Source organism: Oryzias latipes, chromosome 13, assembly GCF_053564925.1.
Source record: "Oryzias latipes strain Hd-rR chromosome 13, Olatipes_Hd-rR_3.1".
Classification (NCBI taxonomy): Eukaryota; Metazoa; Chordata; class Actinopteri; order Beloniformes; family Adrianichthyidae; genus Oryzias; species Oryzias latipes.
This window is the reverse complement of record NC_136249.1, coordinates 1,577,241-1,597,740: the sequence shown is the minus strand read 5'-3', so window position 1 is coordinate 1,597,740 and position 20,500 is coordinate 1,577,241. Positions and strand designations below refer to the sequence as shown.

Sequence of the window (20,500 nt, the reverse complement as noted above, 5' to 3'; positions counted from 1 at the left end):
CTGCTGTCTTGTTTCTCTTTAAACTTGCCTCATGTTACAAGAAGTAATCAGGCCAGAATATGTTTTTACAATGTAGTTACTTTACCCTTACCAACAGGTTAGCATTGTCTCATGTGGTGAGGTCAGAAGACCAAGTGTGTTCATGTACACTGTACGGGAAGGTAATAAGTGGCATTTACTACTGAAAGTACCATGTAATAGAGTGGAAATAGGTCTGACTTTCTTTTACAGTACAGTTTCATTGTACTTAAGGGGTAAGTACCAAGTACTATTCAAGTGAACATACCCGGTATTTAGTAATGAAAGTACCATGTAGTTGAGTGGAAATAGGGCTGACTTTCTTTTACAGTTACAGTTTCAGTGTACTTAAGGGGTAAGTACCAAGTACTATTCAAGTGAACATACCCAGTATTTAGTAATGAAAGTACCATGTAGTTGAGTGGAAATAGGGCTGACTTTCTTTTACAGTTACAGTTTCACTGTACTTAAGGGGTAGTTTCTGTGGTAAATTGATGGTAAATACCATGAAACGTGCAGCGAGTGCAGACCTAAAGGTCAAGGTACTTTATTTGTACTTACCTTGTTCTTACATGTGGTAAGTACCATAAAAGACACCTTTGCACAACATGTAAATACCCAGTAAGAATATTATAAATACCCAGTATGTACCACATAGGTATGAACCAAATAGTACCATATAAATACACAGTAAGTACAATGTAAGTACAGAGTAGACACAAAAAGTACCATGTAAGTACCCAGTAAAGTACCATGTAAACACACTGTAAGTACCCAGTAAATTCCATAAAAAGTACCATGTAAGTACCCTGAAAGTACCCAGTAGTTACACTATAAGTACCATGTAAATACCACTTAAGTACACTGTAAGTACTGTACTGTAAAAGAAAGCGTTACCGATCTAACTTCATTATTTACTTCAGTTAAGATAAATCATTTTTTTGTTAAGTCAGTTTAAAAATAACATGTAGTTTTCAGACAGTTTTTTTACTTTCATTCAAATTAATTCAATTAAGTTGGTGTAACTTTGGTGCTGCTGTTAGATCGGCACCGCAAAGGATTGTGGGATACCATTCCCTTTGTACGGTGGCCCAGAAGGGTCCCAACACAACACATTAACTTTACACACAACACATTAACTTTACACACAACACGTTAACTTTACACACAACACATTAACTCACAACACAACACAATAACTCACAACACAACACTTTACTACATTGTGCAATAAAGTTGTTGGGGGAAAGACAAGGGCAAATCCAGGGGAAGAAAACCCCCTGTTGAATATTTCAATTATCTTAATATTCATTAATTATTAAGATTTGAAAGCTATGTTATCTTCTGACCCAATTTCTCCACCACCCCTCCCCCCTTTTGCCATCTGACCCAGCCAGCAGGGGTTGCATGCTTGTACAGAACTGGTGCCCAAGCAGCTCAACAAAACCACTGCATAAAAGGTCAAAGGGGGTCTCCATCAAGTGGATCAGGGATGGTGACCTGGATGGATACCACAGAGGTCTCCCTTTGCACACTTTATCTGGTTTAAGGGGGGGAGAAGTGTCTGTTTTGGCAAAAAATAGATGATGACCACAGCCAGAAGGCCAAATCCCCAGACCCACCAGTGAGTGAGCACAATAAGTACATGGGAGGGCAGAACACCTCTGATCAGATGTTAGGTGCTGATTATATCCACAGAAAAGCCATGAGAGGGAACACGACTGTCCTCTAGCAGCCATCATCCAGAAGGCGCTTTCCTTCACACGGCAGGAGCAGCTGTTTGCGAAGCCACTCAGCGACCCACTTGCTGTGCCACCTCCCACTCAAGGCCATCTTCCCAGCCCCACCAGAGAAGGCTGCACACTGACATGCAGCAGAGAGCAATCAAGAGGAGGAACCAGTCTGTTTTCTGCAAAAGAAGCCCTCCTTGGATGTGAAAGGGAACGGGAGCTAGGCTTTACAATTTACCACACATGATCAAAAACATTCCCTTTTATCACTGGACTTCAAAATGCTGCAGAAAAGGTAATAATAAAATGATCAAAATACATTTCTAGTAATGGTTTATTATCTCCACAACATCTTTTTAGCATTTGGATCAGTTCAGCTAAAGTAGAGGGTTGGGATCCTGCTGGTTTTCCAGAAATCCTGCCTTACCTGCTGCTGGTTACCTGGATCAGGTGTGTTCAGCCAATATGGAGCTTCAACAGCAGGTTGGTTGGAAAACATGCAGGACACCGGCCCCCCGGGAGTCTGAGACAGTGATCTAGAGATTTTGTGAGGAAAAACTTGCTGAAAATACAAATATTTGTTATTTGTTTCAATTTCACACAAATTAAAAATCTAGAATTTATTATCATTCATTCATTCATTCATTCATTCATTCATTCATTCATTCATTCATTCATTCATAGAATTTATTAAGAATTCCTATTTCTTCACTGATGTTTGAAGTTTTACTTATTCTGAAAATAGGTGCAAAATATTTCACTCATGAAACATATTCTGAGTGATCATTTGATAAGTAACGAAAAAAAAGGAACAAAGCAGTTGCTGTCACAGTCATTCAATGTCTTATTTACTTATATGTTCATCTGTTCAGCTGATTGTCTCATGTTCACTGTAATGTGTATTTTTTAATGAAGAGAAAAAAATTGAAAGATTTTAGACGAATAAAGATGAATTAAAAATATTGCCTATATTTTATCATTATCAACTTCCACAACTGTTGTTTTCCTTCTTTTCAGAAGTAAAGCGATGAGGTTATAAAAAAGGTTTTTAAGAAGTTTTACTGTCATGGAGTGAAGCTGAGATGTGCTGCAAATGTGTTGTTCTGACTCGTACTCTGTGGCAGTCTTTGCCTTTTACAACAAAAAGCCACCTCTATACCAAAAATCCGCTTTTGTTCATCATTTGTATTTATTCATGTATTTATTTAGCCTTCCTCGGTGTTACAGTACCTGTCCATATGGGGAACAGAATGCTTACTGCAAAGCCAGCGAGTCCTGCGTTCACACTGCAAGTGGACGCAGACTGATGTTTCTCACAGGATTCGGACCCCCGTCGGCCACAGGGTGGCGCTGTTTACGACACCATGAGGGGACCTGACACGTGAAACACAAAATTCTAAACTTTAACATGCAGTTGCAAACAATTACGTTCAGTCTGAACTTTTTATGAAGTGATCATGTTCATATATATTATTTTGCAAACTTACAACATTTTTATAACTTTAAGGTTGATTATCGTGGCAGAAACATTTTTTCTCTTTTTGATTATATAATTAAACTAGTATTTTATACATACATGTGTGTGTCTGTGAGTGGATTTCTTTTATCTTATTTATTTTCCAATCGATTTATCTTAGTTATTACTTAATCATAATACCTAATTTTTTTATATTGATTGCTTGAAAAAAACCAAGAATGAAATCATGTTGTTTTTCCAGGGTGAATACTATTTATATTCATTCAAAAATAAGTTACTATTGGTTATCACTACTTTTTAGTTCATTGGTGGCCATCAAAGCCTCAAAGCTCCACTTCAGATTTGTATGTCTTTGGTTTGACAAAATATGCAGCTTTATAGCTCAGATGGAGCAAACCTGAGTGTCCTTGAATGCTGGAATGAAACAGATGAGGACATTTGGTGGTTGGCGCCACAGATTGGGCTCTTTTTCAGCGGCGCGCGTGAGCAGAGATCACGCGCGCACGTATGATGCAGCGTCGTGTCATTGTTTCTCATGATCCCACAGAGGCAAGCAGTTCTGCAAGAAACCATTGAATCATGAGAACCGGGGTGATAATGCGCACTTTCCCGTCTCCATGACAACCACAATAGGTTTCTGTGGATGAAGTCATTTGTTACGCTCGTCGTTGCTATGGTTACAACCTCGAGAGGGCGCTGCGGAGGGCGGCGGATGACGAAGGGCGGGGGCGTGCCCGCGGTGCGCGCTGCGCCAGGCTGCTTGTTGTTCCCGCAGAGAGGCAAGAAGATGGCGGCCGTGTCTAGCGGAGGAGCAGCTGGGTCCGCCGCGGCCGTGATTACACACCCGGCCCGACCGACACACGCCGGCATGGGCCCCCAGAACCGAACCCAGCCGACCTCCGCGATCAGCCATCCCGGTCGCCCCGCCACAGCCGGCGGCTGCATCACCAATCCCGGCCACACTTCGGCCACCAGGCCCCCCCCAGCCCGAGTGGGCTACTACGAAATCGAGCGGACCATCGGGAAGGGAAATTTCGCGGTTGTTAAACTCGCCACGCACATCATCACCAAAGCAAAGGTAAGACGAGCGCCGTCCGCGCGCTCGACACGAGCGCGGAAAAGTTGTCACGGGCTGCCGTCGGGCCTCTGCTGCCGCTGGAGGTGGTTGTCGCTGGGCCTCAGGGCTCAGGCGAGTCCGCGGATGCCGCTCTGAGTCTGGGGGTCCTCGCGCGCGGGACACCAGCTCCAGCCGCGGAGGGAAGAGCCTCCGACAAGAGGACATGTCTGGAGACGGCTTTGCCCGGTGTTGTTGCTATTCGGTGTTTAGTTGTAGCAGGGCTCAGAGGACGAAGAGGAGGGTACTGACGAAGATGAAGAAGAGACGGACTGAAGCTAGCTTAGCCGCGCGGGCTAATCAGCGCTCCGGCAAGATGAAGGTGGCGACATCAAAGCAGAGAATTGCAGGAGAAAACCGCGTTCAAAAGAGTCCCATGGTGCTGGGTTCACTTAGGCAGGACTACCCTGAACTGCAGTGACGGTCGTTTGAGCTGTCAGGAAGGAAAAAAGCCTCGTTCTTGGTTTAGAAAGTTCTCCTTTAGCTCAACAGCTGCTAAGCTCGGAGCGTCCCGCTGTTGAGGCGTTTTCTTTCTCCAATAAGTTACAGCATCACGACGGGCAGAACGGAATGAGCGTGCAAAGCCATGCCGCAAACAGCCGCTGTGCCCATCGAAGTGACGCAAAAGCGTTTGCACCAGCAGCTCAACGGTCGGATTCCAGCCGGTGCGACGCAAATGGAGCCGCTGCTGTTTGTAAACACTGAAGGCAGAATAACGGGACACCCAAACCCACATGATGATGTTCTCATCATCTGTGGGCTCATTTTAGTCAAAAGCTACTCTGATCCTTGACCTTTGTGATCAGTTCATCGATTCCCTATGGATTTCCCAGCTGAACTTTGATCAGAGGACATCTATCTGCAACACTTGTGCATTTCAGGACCTGTGTGTCGTTTTGCTGTGATGCCCTGTAGATGGAAGTGTTTTTTTGTCTATAGGACATTCCAAGTGCTTTCAGGTCAAGTTTGGGTGTGCTTCTAGCTGGAGCCTGTTTGTGTTGGCTTGGCTGGCCTCCATGTGCCTGTCTGGGATGGGGAGACGAGCAGAGCCTGAATTACACCGGCCCAATGAAAGGGGGGCCTTGTTTGTTGATGAGAGTCACAGACAGACCGCATCAGGTTTAATGAACACACTTCAGGGTTTCGCCGTGCACCAAGCTCATGATTATCAGAAGAAAGACAGCGCGCTTTTTATGCACACGTGCACACCATGAATATGGATATGAGGATCACTCAACAAATTAAATACGTATAATCCACACCAAAGCCGCATAATAATCCACGTCACGTCACACGCAGTTAAACTCCTTCTTTCTTTTTGAATCAATCTGAGTATTTGGACCGGCGACGTCTTCTGCATGTTTGGTGATCGACTCGCTGCAAAGCTGGAGTTACTTTTATTTTTTTTCAGCGTCTGAACGATGATCTACAACCAGAAAGTACAAAGCAGACAATCGTACACTTCCATACATGTCACAGATCACACCTAGAGCTTCAGCGTTGTTGCACCGTGGAAGACGAGAAGGTAACTCTGGTGGGGGAGAAGTTTAACGCAAACAATTTGAATAAGGTTGACAAAACACGAGAAGATCCAGACGTGTTTGGTCCAACTGCAGCTTTGACATATAGGGCTGCATTAACGGTCGACCTCTGATCAGAAGATCTCAGGTTCAGTTCCCGCCCTGCCCGCCTTTGTGTCACAGTGTCCTTGGGCAAGACACTAACCCCTACATTGCTCCTGGTGGTTGTGGGTTGGCATCAGTGTTGGTCAGCGTAGCTGCCGTCAGTGTGAACGGATGAATGAAGTATGCAGCATTTACCATTGAGACGACATGCTGCTGCGATGCTCACACAGTATTTTGGTTGGGGAATCATTCACACTGAGAGGATTGATCCACATCTGGGTACATTTGGTAGAGATAGTCTACTTGATTTGGCAAATGTGAAAGCTCCTCTCAACTCTGGTGCAGACCAAACGTATGGTTGACCTGGGAGAGCTGGTCTGGTTTTCTCTGGGGTCAACCAAAGAGCAGAAGGTGAAGGACAGAGAGTAAATGTTGGGAGCACTTCATAATACGAAGAGCAAAACGGAAAATAAAAACTTTAACAAAATAGAATTTCCTATTCAAATAATTTAACAGTGAAAATGTAGTTTAATGAGGAGCTATAGGAACCTATTACCAGCTATATCGCGGTTCATCTGTCACTGTCTCACTATTTTGCAGATATTTTTCGTAGTGAAATTTTGCACGGTTTGTCTTTTCTTTTTACTTTTTTTAATAGCAGATTGTGTCCTGCATCCTTATTGGCTGTCAACCACTGTCAGTCAGTCTCATCTGTGTGCGTCTCCTTTACAGAATGCGGTCAGTTTTCCAGATCTACAGAAATCTTCCATGGTTTCATTCTATAGATCAGTGTTTTTCAACCCTTTTTGAGCCCAGTTCGACCGTTTCCTTGACAAAAATCCTGCGGCTCACCAGCATCCAAAAATCCAATAATGTTTTTTCTAAACGGTGATTTATTTAAAATGTTTTATGATCACAACATGCGTGATACATTTTACACAGAAAAGACTAACATTTTATGTATATTTGGGTACAATTGTAACTACACAAAAAGTGAACACGATGAAGTTTTATGAGTTTTTCTTTCGTCTTAATCACAAATGTAACTTTACCAAAAATGTTTTATTTGTTTTTGGGTGAATACATTTGTTTTAATTTCGTTTAAATTTGTCTGATGGCCACTTAGCCTTAATCCTGTTTAATTTATTTTGTTTTTTTTTCAGATTTAAGCTTAACTCTTCAGATTTTTCAAAACTGAATCTAAATTTCTCCCTGATTACAGATGTTCTTAGAAAAGTGTTTCAGTTAGAAAGATGACTTGGACCAAACTCCAGGATGTCTGGCTGTTAAACACAAACCTGGAAGGTGAACCAAACTGTTTACCTCTGATTTCATCAAGAAGATTTGAAAACTGTTAAAACAGACTCGTGTGCATTCATGACCGTTAACAGAGCAGCGTCTTTGCAGAGACGCTGTCACTTGAACCCAATGCATCATGGGAGATGTAGTGCAAAAACTGACGGCGATGCCAGACAGCTGAGCGTCATTGTGTTGTTCACTTGTTCCACGGTCTGTGGAAAGCTACAGCGCTAAAGACGAGCTTTAGCTGGTATTTTTGTTGTAACGAGCGACTTTATGAGCAGAATCAGAACAAGGAAGTGAAGACTTTAACCACTTCTGATTGGTCAGACTGATGATATGTGATTAAGACTCCAATTATGATTGGTGGAGACAGTTAAAGGGGCGGGACTTTTCCAAAAACAGAGCTGAAGCTGCGGCTAAATCGCGGTACCGTCATTCTTATCAAAGTGTCTTTAATAGAATCAATGAACACAAATAAAGTATTTTTTGATCTTTCATATTCCTAACTACTCAGTGTTTTATCAGGGCCTGTTTGGATGAACACAGAGCTGATATCCTGGAGATAGTATTTTGTCTATCATGGTTGCCCTTACAGCGTAACTTGAACCACTGTACATGTTCAATGGATTGGGAAGACGTCTTGGTTCTTTCCCCATCTTGGTCCAGCATCTATCGCCCCCTAGTGAGCAGGGGTTGAAAGTGCATAATTATCCTTTGGCGGTCGGTCCACTTTGGTCGTTGGCTCACTTCCAGAGGCGGCGTGTGGGAAAACAAACCAAACCAGATGGAAACGTGAAATTTATTAGCATTCTTAGCCCATTCAACCCAAGGCTGTTGGATTATCCAAGTGTGAAAGCAGCCTTATTTCATAACCCAGGCTTTGTAATGAGCCAATGAGAAATGCTGACTGGTCAAAAATAGCCCCGTGGCGCTCTCCCTCTCCATTGTTAGTCTATCCTGCAGTGCAGTCGGTCACCCAGAAGAAGACCCGATATTGTGCCTGATATCATACAAATAGATGATCCCTTTTCGGCGCACCGCTTCCTTTCTGTCCCTTCCTTTCCTTCTTTCAACTGGAGGAGATTACGTGTGCTCAGTGAAGGCAATCATTTCATTTCAATGTTTACCGATTCCCAAAAGCAGCCACATGTTTTGTTGTTCCCTCGCCTGCTGACTCAAAGCTGGTGACACAACACAGTAAGTAGTGTGCTCCAGCTGGATGTTGTGATAGCGAAAGTTCAGATCAGCCAGACAAAAATCCTCTGCTGAAGTCAAAACAAGCATTCAGACGCCATCACGGCAGCTTCTGTCAGGCCTGGCTGGGTTACTTTCTCACTACATGAGCGACTTTTTTGGCTCGCCTTTTTTTCCGCTTCTGCGCTCGACTGCTTATTTTGTGAGAACGTCGTCCAGGCAGAAGGCTTGAATCAGATAAAGTGTAACAGTTTAAAATACTTGTCTTTTTTTTTCTACTAAGGTAAATACATTTAAGGATGAATCGGATGAAATTAGACTTCATTCTAAAAAATCAAAGTTAAAAGCATTATTTTCCCTTCAAAATAAAAGCACACATTTTTGTACGTGTTCAAGTCGACATATTTTTGTGATTATTTCAGTAAAGCAGCACTATTGCTGGCATTGGTTCTACACTGTGGTAACTGTATTGAACGGTATTTGTCATTTTAACCTCCCCATCAGGTTAAATCTTTTTTTTTTAAATTTCAGCTCTGTCTATTAAAGACGTGTCTTCTGTCAGGACTTTTTACAAATCAGTAAACTCCCTTGACAGCAAAAGCTGTAGGTCTCTTTCCATGGCTCACAGTAATAATGTATGCAGGCTGTGCCGTTCTTTGTTTGGGGTTGAGTCATCGAGAATCCCCCCCCCCCCTCTCCAATACTGGTCACATGTGCCAGAAAGAAATGCATGAAATATTTTCACTTTAATTGCTTTCGCTATCTTATCTTTTCTCCCTTTTATGTCTGAGGAGGAGATATGTGCATTTTAAGACCTTCGTTTTTTTTTGTCCTAAATTTCCCCAAATGTAGACCACATCTCCTAAAGTCCTAACATTTCTACGTGTAAATAGCAGGTGGCTGTATTTGTATTAGCCCTTAAACACTGGAGCTGTCGTCAGCAACACCTACATAACACACGCTCTCTGACACAACTGTAACTCTGACCGTTTACGCCATCACCCTGAATCCGCTGAGTCCACATCAGCAACAGAAACACCTCCAGCTGCTTTTTCTTAAGCAGCTGATTTACTACTGTAAAGTGTTGCTCATCAGTGCAAGCTGGAATTACCTTAAATCAGGTACGAGAGGTAAAAGAATGGAAAGACTGACTGGAGCCGAAGCTACGGTGTTCAAACTGATGCCACAACGGTTGATCGAACCGTGTTGAGAATTCTTCAGACGGCTTTTGAACATCTGCTAATTGGACAGATATCCAATGCTGCAGACTGCTGATGCATGTGTGTTCATCTATAGATGGGTTTTATTTGGCAGAGTCAATGACAGAGTTAATGACAAAAAGACAAAAAGAAGCCATGTGAACAGTTGGTTCTCAGAAATGATAGGACTTTTGGACACTCACACACATTAACACAAACTCCCCAAAACATCAACCTAAACTCGGCACATTGCATTTTTTTGGCAAATCCAATTCCTGGGATACAATCACACCAGCAGTATTTAGTCCAGAATTGGATGGAAATAAATATGATTTTTTTAAAGAGATAAATATCAAAATAATAAAACAACACAATCAAATTGGTGTTTGTATCATCAACAGTTCACCTTGTATCTCCCTACCTTTTTCCGTTTCTATTTATGAAGCACAAAATCAATACGGTTACATTTTAAATGTAAACACATTTGATAGTAAACGGTGAGTACAGCTTCATAAATGGCAGGCACCTCAAAGCTTAGCCTAATAATCACAGCTTTTAACAGAATCTGTAGCAGATCTCAATTTCCAGCAGGGCAGCAACAAACCGTTTTTTTGCTCTGCTGGTCCACTCTGTTTGCACAGTTGTGAAAGCTCATCTGAACTCTGGTTCACACCAAGCACATATGGACCCTGACCTGCTAAAACCAACGGTCTCTCTGGATTTACCAGTACTGTGATGTCAATGCACACATACATAGTGGACCAAAGGGGGGAAATAAAGCAGAGTTGGAATATAATGTAAGTGCAGTGTAGGCATATGGCAGAAGTTGGCAGAAATTGCAATAAATGGTGACCTTAAATGTGCTAAAACAATCTTATGGCAGCTTGAAGTATTTCATGAATCAAAGGAGTCCCTTTCTGCATGGACTCGTCTACCTCCTGTGTAGACGAGGATAATGTTAGTTATGTTAAACTGTTGCAGTGAAATTGTTTTGATCACTAATATCGCATATGGCGAGTTGCCCTTTTAAATGGAGGGAAAAATGCACTAAAAATGCAAATGATAATTAGAGCAGAAAAAAAGTCATTGGTAAACAAAGTTTAGTGATATTTAAGAATATGTGATACTGTTAGCAGAAGTAGCCAAATGTTCTTTTTTCCCCCATTTACTTTCTGGTTAGTTCTCGCTCATGCAGTATCGTAACTAAACATGCAACTATTTTAACCTTATGATGCTTTTAAGCTAGGTTTGCTCCAGACGGCTGTGTGAAAGGAAAACGACTTTAAAATCCTTTAACACTGAAATCAACTTGACTGGATTTACTGGTCTAAAGCTGCTCTTAGTTGGGACCAAAGCTTCGTACGTTGTTCTGGTCAGTTAAGGGTTGTTTCATGTCCTGATTGACATATGGCACTTTGTTGCATGTCTTTACAGATTCATGGGAAGGATATAGATGTGGTTGTCTTCCTGGTTCTGTCCTAGACGTGCTGCAGCCTCTGTTTTGTTGCTTTGTGGCATGTACACACATGTGACTCGGTTTCGATGACTAATATGACATGCTTGGGTTTTTGAGTGAACCAGCTTCCTGTTCTTTAGTTGTCATCTGGTGCAACTGCTTGAATTTACAGACCTGTGACCTTGTAAGGCTTTTCCATATCACTGAGTCCGTGATCAGAACGACAAAGCTTTCCCCATGTCATAATAGTCTCATGTGGCCAAAGTGATCCAGCTTGTTTTGACGGGTCATGCATTGGGTCATGAGCTGGTTTCACCTATTAATACCTAATAGCAATGAAACGAACGGATGAAAACCAAAATATGATCAGAAAAAATATCAATTTTTAGCTTGATTTTTGATGAGTCATTTTTAAATCATAAAAAAAGATAAATGTTGATGTTATTACTTCAGTTAGTGGACAATAATCTGTATTGTTAGCACAATAACTATAACAATAATATTCATGGTAAGAGCAGTGTATTGAATGAATTATATTCTAAAATACTCTGACTACTGTACTGTATTATCTTTCTTTTGATGGAGCTGAAGCAGGGTAGTGGAGAGAGAACCCACAACCACACAAAAACATTCATTCATCTTCTAAAACGTTTTATCCCTTTCGGGGTCACGGGGCTGCTGGAGTGAAAGCAGGGGATGTCCTAGGTCGCCAGTCACAATCACACACACATTCACACCTAGGGACAATTTAGAGTTGCCAATTAACCTATGAAGCATGTTTTTGGACGGTGGGAGGAAGCCGGAGACCCCGGAGAGAACCCACGCATACACGGGGAGAACATGCTAACTCCACACAGAAAGGTCCCCCATTGATGTTCTGCTTCAGGGACTTGAACCAGGGGCATTCTTGCTGTGAGGCAAGAGTGCTAACCACTGCGCCATGGTGCAGCCTATACAAACACACACAAACAGTGGACAAAAACAGAAGAATCATGCTTTTGTTGACACTATCCACATTCATTGTTGAATTCATACAGGTTTACATAACTGCCGTCACTTTCCCAACATGGAAATGGAGCCAAGTCATTCCAAACTCTGTCTGACCAGAACCAACATGTACAGCTGAATGGAAATTTGGCTTATGAGTCACAAGCTCTGATGCTGTTCCTCCAACTGATGACTGAAAACAGAACATTACCCCAAAAGCTGAGCAAAAGCTGAGCTCTTCCCTCCATTTCCCCCTGCTTTAGTTTAGCATTTCTTATCAAAACTCATGTTCAGGTGAATATGCGGTTCTCCATTAATTGGTATAATTTGATGCACTGTTATTGTAAGTGTCTGAACACAGATCAATGCAGTGTGGATCATATAAAGCAGACCACAGGGGTCAAATGATGTGTAAACATTTGATTGTGAAGTTGAGGAAAGCAAATTCTGAGTTTGTTTGGAAATTAAAAAATGTATTTTTTTGCTGTTTTGATAATCATAAATGAGTGGTGAAAATGAATGTTTTGGTTTAAGTTTGAGTTTGTCTTGTTGGTTGTCTCACAGTGTGAGGTTTTGGTGTACGTGTATTCTAAAAAAACGCATTAAATTTGAGATCTGCAACAAACCTTTTGCGTGCAGTGTGTGTAGTTTTCTGATTTACGGTTTTCAGAAACACACATGATGTTAGAGTGCACGTGTTAGGCTTTTGGATAGATGGGAGTGTAATCTGCAGATAGGAGCTCCTAAAGGCTCAAAACCCTCATTTGAATTTTTTTGAATGTGCTGTATTTGCTAAAGAAAGAGTTCAAGCTCTAAAGCAAGTTTTCAAGGCAGAGCCGTAAAGGGATTCAGCGTTTGTGTGTGGGCATTAGGACAGAAGAAGCCCATGTAACGTGAGAAAGAATGAGGTGTTGTGTGCGCGATACTGTTGTGAGACTTTCACACATGCCGTTTGTTTCTGCGGTGTCATCACCGGCTGTCTGGAGTTCCCAAAGCCTGCATCTCCAGACAGCTCAACAGGGGTGTTTGTGAGTCCCACTCTGCTCCAGCTGAAATGGGTTAAGCCTCAGAATGACGGCCTCTGTGGATGTTGTCATCTGCGTCTCCTGTGGTTGAAGGTTGACCTCATGCATACAATCACCTCACCGCTTGGTGTGAGCACAAAAGATTCCAGACATTATGCCACAGGCTTGGTCTGACATGAAAATACAAAGCTTTGCTGTTTATCATATGAAGACCTTTGTTGGCCCCAACATGATGGCTGGGGTGGAACATGAGGGTCATAGTCGCTCTGATTACCCCGAATGCTGCTAATGTGCTCACACAAGCCAAACCATAACTTTTGGCTTTTGTCTAGCTCTAACACAAAGTTCATATGTATTATAACAATAATTCAGATTAAAGTACAGTTTTCTCGATTCACTTTCCATCTTTTGTTGTATGTGTATTTTAACAATTATATTAACTCAAGTATAAATATTAAAATAGTGTGGAGTTCATATACTGAAGGCTTAAACTTAATGGATATTTTTGGGAATATTTCTTTTACAGCGACACAGTGAAGTAGTTTGCTTCATCCAGATTATTCATTGTGTTTGCAGGACTCTTAAGCCGGTTTGGTTACATATGCAACTGTGACACTGAGTGTATTCCTGTGGTTCAGCAGCACACGCGCATTAAGACTAAACCGTGGTCTAAACCAATCAGACAGTCAAAAGACTGAGCCCAACTCTGATAGGCTGGGTGCAGACCATTCTCTCTGTTGCTCTATTTATTTGTGCAGTTAGGGGGAGCTAACCTCATCCAATCAATAAACCAAATTTAGCTTCAGATAAGAGAACATAGAGGAAGAAAAGTGGACAACTTTTGTAGAATGTTGAGCCCTGATCTGTACAAAAGTTGAGAAGTGGTGCTACTGAACATGTGCAATGGTGTAAACTCACAGTGGTGACACTTCTATTAGAAATCATTAGGATCAGTCAGAGCAGATGCCCTGACAATCTAGCAGTGCCATCCAGTAGCGTGGCAGCACAATCCGCATTCTGCTTCTGTTTTCTTCAAAATTGGTGGTTAATGCAAGATCTGAACCGTGAGTCGAACAGCTCTGAAAAGCGGCCCCAGAAGGCCCCGCCAGTGATGCTGCTCACACTGCGGGGAAAACATTAGGGCTTTCATTAATGTGGGCATTCATTACTTTGAGCACTGTTAAAAGGAGCGACTACTTATTTCACAGAAAACAGTTTGAACTGTCAGCGTGATGACGCCTAGCACAACTCCATATAAGGTCGGTGGATGAAAATGTATTCAGATACTAACCCATTGTTTTCCTCAAATGAATATTCTTTTGCTTTTTTATTTTTTACAAAAACAGAAAACAGATTTAGGTAAGAAAGACAGCTTTTAATAATAGAAACACCCAGTGCATTGTGCAGAAATATTACATTTGGTGACACTTGTTCTTGACAGCACAAAGAGAGAATGTTGATAATAAAGAGAAGAGAATGCAGCAACAGAAAAGGGAGTTTAAGGGTCTAGGGAAAAAACATGATGCAATAAATGCTGCATTTGCCTTATATTATTGAAATTAAATATACATGTAGCTGTTTGAATGCAAACATCAGCACAGAAAGCGGAGGATGAAAAAAAAACAGATTCCGAATTTAAAATGGATAAAAGGAAAGTGTGACTGATGATTCAACCAAGTTCTTACTTTTTTCTAACAATTTATTATTCTACATAAAAGCACTGGGGTCCCAAAAGTCCCAAAATAATTTCTGTTTTATGTGGAGTATATTTTGGCCAGGTTCCCTGCTTAGATACAGTAAATCCCATAATGTACTGCGTTTATCTTAAAGACTGAAGCGAGACGATGGCCGTCAATGATCCATGTATGAGGGGTTCTCATACTTTTAGAATTAAAACGCTGAAACAGCTCGTTGCATCTCTAAAACACGTTTCATGAGTGTCCCCCTTTCCCTTCCACAGATGTGTAGCCGTTCAAATAATCCCCACAAGCTTCTTTACAAATTGAATAACAGATTTTGAGAAGTAGATGGCGACTGTTAGAAAGAAACTAGAATCATGCATTGTTATTTTGCACATTTTGAAACCCAATACAAACTGTAAAAAAAAACCTGCAAAGTTTACTGGACCTTTAATTAAATGTAGGCTGTTGTTTGTCCTTCAGTGTGCGTTTATGCGTCATGGATTCTGTCTAGTAAATCATAACACATTTTTTTCTCATTTTACTCTATTATTATGTAATATTTGATCAACTTGCTGTAAATAATAAAACATATTAATACATGTAAGCCAATTTTTGAGGTTTTAAATGGGCGTTTTTGGTGCCGGGAGCTGTGTGGCTCAAAAACATAAGTCATAGTATAAGTATATAGTATAGTATAGTCATAGAATATAAGTCATACCATACAGGGAAAAAGTGCTGTTTTTTTTTTTTAGTCAAATGAAAAATTCCTCATATAAATGCTAAAAGTCTGACTGCAGTCATAAAGAAAAAGGTGCCATGGTCAGTTTCAGGTGGCTTCAGGCACCACTACCTCTACAGTCAAAACACATGGCTGAATAGAAGATGTTGATCTTTCTTCTATCCTCATGGCTCTTCTGATGTCCATACCTCCTTCTGATGAAGCCTTTTATTGGATTCTGTCTCCAACTTGAAGCACGTCTAGAAACCTAACTGCTCTTGTTTACAGTATTCCTGTAACAATTCTCTGTAATAAATAAAGCTGAGGGTACAGTTATTGATGGTTATATTCTATAAGCCTGTTATGCAAACACTGTACAAACACTGAAGGCAGAACTAAAGACTTGGGCCAGACTAAAGTACAGTTTGGTTTCATCCATCCAGTTTTTGCTGTAAAGCTAAACTATCAAAGTGATTGATACTGAATATAAATATATGAATCAATCAAGGTGTTCATTTTTGCCAAAAATTGTATCTGTTTGGGTCTCTTTATTGGTGAAAGAGCTGCTGTAGTGTTTGTACATCGTTAACACATTAGCACAATGCTAGCAGCATTTCTGTAGAGCTAATACCTTTTGATTAAAGTTCCTTTAAGATCATTTAGATTTGAGGGAGGATTTTATTCCCTTTGTACAGACAACACGCATTCATACTCGTATGAATACAAAATTTGAAGCTCAAGCTAAACAGACGTGTCAAGCAGAAGGCGGCAATGTAAAAATGACAGATGGGACACCCTGTTGTCATTGGCTATGTCCGAATTCCCAAACCAACAACTATTTATGAATGAAACGTGTTCAGATGTTGGAAACGCTGATGGTTTATAAAAAGATACATTGAAATACTTTTTTTTCACATAAATTATTCAAATGCAATGCATTGGGGTCTATATTAGCTAACTTGGTGAGCATCGATTCACAATGTTTTTTTGCAGAGATTTCTGGGAAATTTCTAGGGCACCTTCAACGTCTTCTTGTCAGTAACTGCCCTGCAGCTTGCCTCCACCGGACCAAAAAGCAAGTAACAAGTGATGAGCTTGACGTTTAAAAAGGCGTTTAACATCAGTCAGTGAAGTCTAAAGGTTGAATTAACTACCCAGAGAAGGACTACAAAGTGCAGGACTTCCATCACTTCTGTCTCTGGTTGCTTTGCCCGCTCTTGTAATTCCTGACCAATGAGTGAAGAGATCTTTAGTCAGGGGTTTTTTGTTTACTAGCTTTGGTTTGAGTCCAGAAAGGCCACGTGAGAGTAGTCTGAATACAGATCAAAGGCAAGGTTCAGAGCTCGATCTGGACTAAATTTAGCGGACCAGGTCTGGAACAAACAGTTTTCCTAATCTGAATACACCCCAAGAGCAGCTTTCACATTCCTATTGGTTCTTTAATTCATTAAAAAAACCGCTATACAACGAATCAAACAATGAGTATGTAAAGTTTTTAATTTTACACTTTTGAAATGGCTGTTTCCACATGATGGTTTCTCATGATTGAAGTATGGAAGCATGACAACCAATCTCTATATTATTATTTTATTTCTACCTTACTTCAGCCTTTTGGTCTGTTGGTCTGCCTCCATTCACACACTAGTTTACCAACAAGTGAGATGAGTTTCTTAGCTAGACTTGGGACTCTGGTCCACATTAGAGTTTAGATTTCACACTTGCTAACGAACTCTGCTGCAGACCAAACTGTCCAGTGTGACGAGGTTTGATTTTATATTTTTTTGGGGTACAAAAACCTGGTAAGATGCTACATGAAAACTATTTAGCCACAAGCAATTTATCATTCTATACATTTCTAGTTGGAAGATGCAATAATGTTTAAGTAACAGAAGCTTAGGTTGCAAAATAATGTGGAATTGACCTCATAGTCATAATAAACTCTAGTAGAACATTTAGGGAAGCGGATGCCACTCCTTGACTTTCATCTGCTGGCTTCATACCAATGAGAACAATTGATTACCTTCAACTCCCTGAGTGGCAGTCATGGTGGAGCCAGTATTCAATGTCGAGATTAGAATTTCAAAAGCAACCGGGTCTGGGAGTCCCTTGCCAGTGACCTTGGTTTTCTTTGACGTCAAACCAAGAAACTCCAGAGAGTAAACTCCTGATTATACATAGTTATCAATTCAAAGCATCTGTCAAGAAGCAGCAATTATCTCAGTCCACCTGGTCGTAGGCAAAGGTCTATTTCATTTTTTTTAAAGGGAAATCCCAGGTTGCCGGTAGCTGTGAACCTACCAATTGCCAACCTCTACCTAATGCAAACAATGTTACAATTAATTCTGTGTTCTACCTCATTATTACACAAATATTAGTATTTATTTTTTGTCCATGAAAGATAAACAGCAGAAAACTTCAAATGTATGCCATGCGGTTGTCAAGTTGCTTTAATGTTTTCAGGATGTAGTCTTAGGCCCTAAGCTTTCACATATTACTATTAACAGTCTCTAAGTTTCCCTACTGCCAAAGGGAGCACAATGAGTTTGAAAATGTGTTGGCATCCCTTTGGCTTTTCAAGTGAGATCCAGATGTCCTGTTTGTACCTTTCAAATAATGCAACGGGGAGCAGTCATATTGACAAAAGTGGAATATAGCCAGATTCCAAGAATAGATTCCAGGGCCTAATATACCTCGAAGGCCCATTTCTTTCTAACAGATAAAAGCATTTTGAGCTTAAAATACTCTTTTTGTTTTCTTTTTCCTCATCAGCTTTGAAAGTCTGTTGGAATACCTCTCTGTGGTGAATGCATACGTGTTGGATGGTCACATTTAATACAAGACTGTCTTCCTTGGGTTCAGTCATACTCAAATACATAAACTTAATGTGTGTAACACAGATCTCTGCCATTGTTTTGCTTGTATGCTAGTGCATACAACATATATAGCCTAGAGCTCATTTACAAAAATGTTAGTTACTGAAAACAGGAAAAGTTATAAATGATAATGTCCACATTAAAAGTACACAGGAGTCTAGGTTAAAAATGGCAATGACAGTTGGGGACTGGTCTAAAATGGGTCTGATGCTACGTTCACACTGGGCATGTAATTGCCATTCTTGAATGTGCGTTTAGCCCATGCTGTTCACACTGGGCAAGCAAGGAGGGGCTTCTTCTCCTCGTTCTTTTGCTACTGTTCACTAGTGCAAGTCCTACTAGTCCGGGGGTCGGCAACCTGCGGCTCAGGAGCCGCATGCGGCGCATTTTCAAAAACGTTCAAAAAAGATGGGGGAGAGACATATATTTTTTGTTTTAATATGGTTTCTGTAGGAGGAAAAACAAGACAAAAACATTATTAACGTTTTCCAATGCTGTAAGAATGTGTAGAAAAAACTTTGTAACGCCAAGCAGGTACGCCACTTGCAGAGGGCAAAAGGGGAGCCAAGCTGTCTGGAAGTTGAGCTGTCAATCAACTGGCTCCGCTGGAGAAATGTCCGTGTCCCATACAACGCACGTCTCCGAACAGTCTCGGAGAGGAGCAGGTAGTAAGCTTAGCTGAGAGCATAGTCTCCTTTATGGCATTACAAGCCCCTTAACTAAAAACACGCACCACATTGAACATTGCACAGGAGTCATCAACCTCTCCCCCTCCCACACTCATGGTGCAACATAAAGAAACAACATAAGAGGAAGAATAAACTAAGGTGGAACAACAAAACTGCCATATGAAAAGAAACGTGGGCAAACAGAAACTCTCATGCTGAGCCCTAATTAGATCAGGAGACCGCATCCCACAATCTCCTGCTGCTAACAGACCTAAAATGCACATGACCGCCACTACAATATTACTTTTGTTAAACTTTATTGTACAAAACGAAAGTACAATACAAAACACAACTTTACAAGTTAAACTTCAGATATGCCAGGGGAGCATTCTTTTGTTCGAATCCTCAAAATAAAAATGACATCAAAAATCAGATTTCTTTATTACATTTCTTTAATTTTATCAAAGCAATGAAACATAATTCATTGATATTGTAACGACCTGGGGGTTAGCCCCGCCTTCAGCCCCTAAGGCTCATGGGAAGTGGGGAGTTTTGGGGTAAAACCTTCAGTGAGAGTGTTGTGAATTGAAGTGACGTCCATGCTGTTTTGGCTGTTTGTGTGTGCTTGAATAAATGAGCTTGATGCTGAAACGACAACCGCTGCTCTTCCTGTTTATTTCTGTATGAGTCTACCCGGGGTCTTACGGTGTATGAGGCACAGGTAGCTCTCCAATAAAGCCACTACGTTAGCAGGTTGGCTTTATCTTCCCTGCCAAAGTTATGTCCTGGCTGGGTCGATACAATATTATAATGAAGTTAAACTTGTACAACAGATCAGTCACATGACGCGTCGTTCCATGCAGAATGCACTGCAGGGCAAATAAACATTTAATCATGAATGCTCATTATGTGTTTGAAGGAACTTAGTCATTTTGATAGTAGGCTAATATAGATACATATTGCATGTGTTGCCTTCATTATGAGGCTTAAATAGGGCTTTTAATATTTTGCGGCTCCAGACATATTTGTTTTTTTCGCAAAATTTGGCACTTTCAACATTTTTGGTTGCCGTCCCCTGTACTAGTCCATCAGGTGGAAGAGGGTTGGTGTGAAATGTCGATGTGGTGCAAATCTGGTGAATTTTTCTCCAGACTTTTCTTTCACAGCTCTATTCTTATCAGAAGTCTTGGTGTCATAAAATTCTAGCTGGACACAAACCGCAGTTAGTCATTTCTCCTCCATGATCAATTTTCAAATGGTTGGCACTTCTGTAAATGAAAAAGGGGGCCATCTGTATGTAACTACCAAATCCAAGTCCCTAATTTGTCAAGGTTTGACCTGGTTTAAAGTCCACGTGTTTTGTATGTAGAGCCCAAAAATGGTCGTAGAAATGTGAATGGGAGTATTTTGAACTCCGATGTCCAAAACGTGC

The 20,500-nt window shown here is 41.0% G+C and overlaps 1 protein-coding gene across 2 annotated transcripts in view; it reads left to right on the top strand.

The window, feature by feature from the left end:
• The first annotated feature begins 3,892 nt into the window (after positions 1 to 3,892).
• sik3 (SIK family kinase 3) overlaps positions 3,893 to 20,500 on the top strand; it is a 44,959-nt gene continuing 28,351 nt past the window's right edge. For both annotated transcript variants that reach the window (XM_011483079.4, XM_011483077.4), the window contains exon 1: positions 3,893 to 4,303. In XM_011483079.4, the coding sequence (XP_011481381.2) occupies positions 3,899 to 4,303 (405 nt within the window). In that variant the 5' untranslated portion in view covers positions 3,893 to 3,898. The remainder of the gene's footprint in view (positions 4,304 to 20,500) is intronic.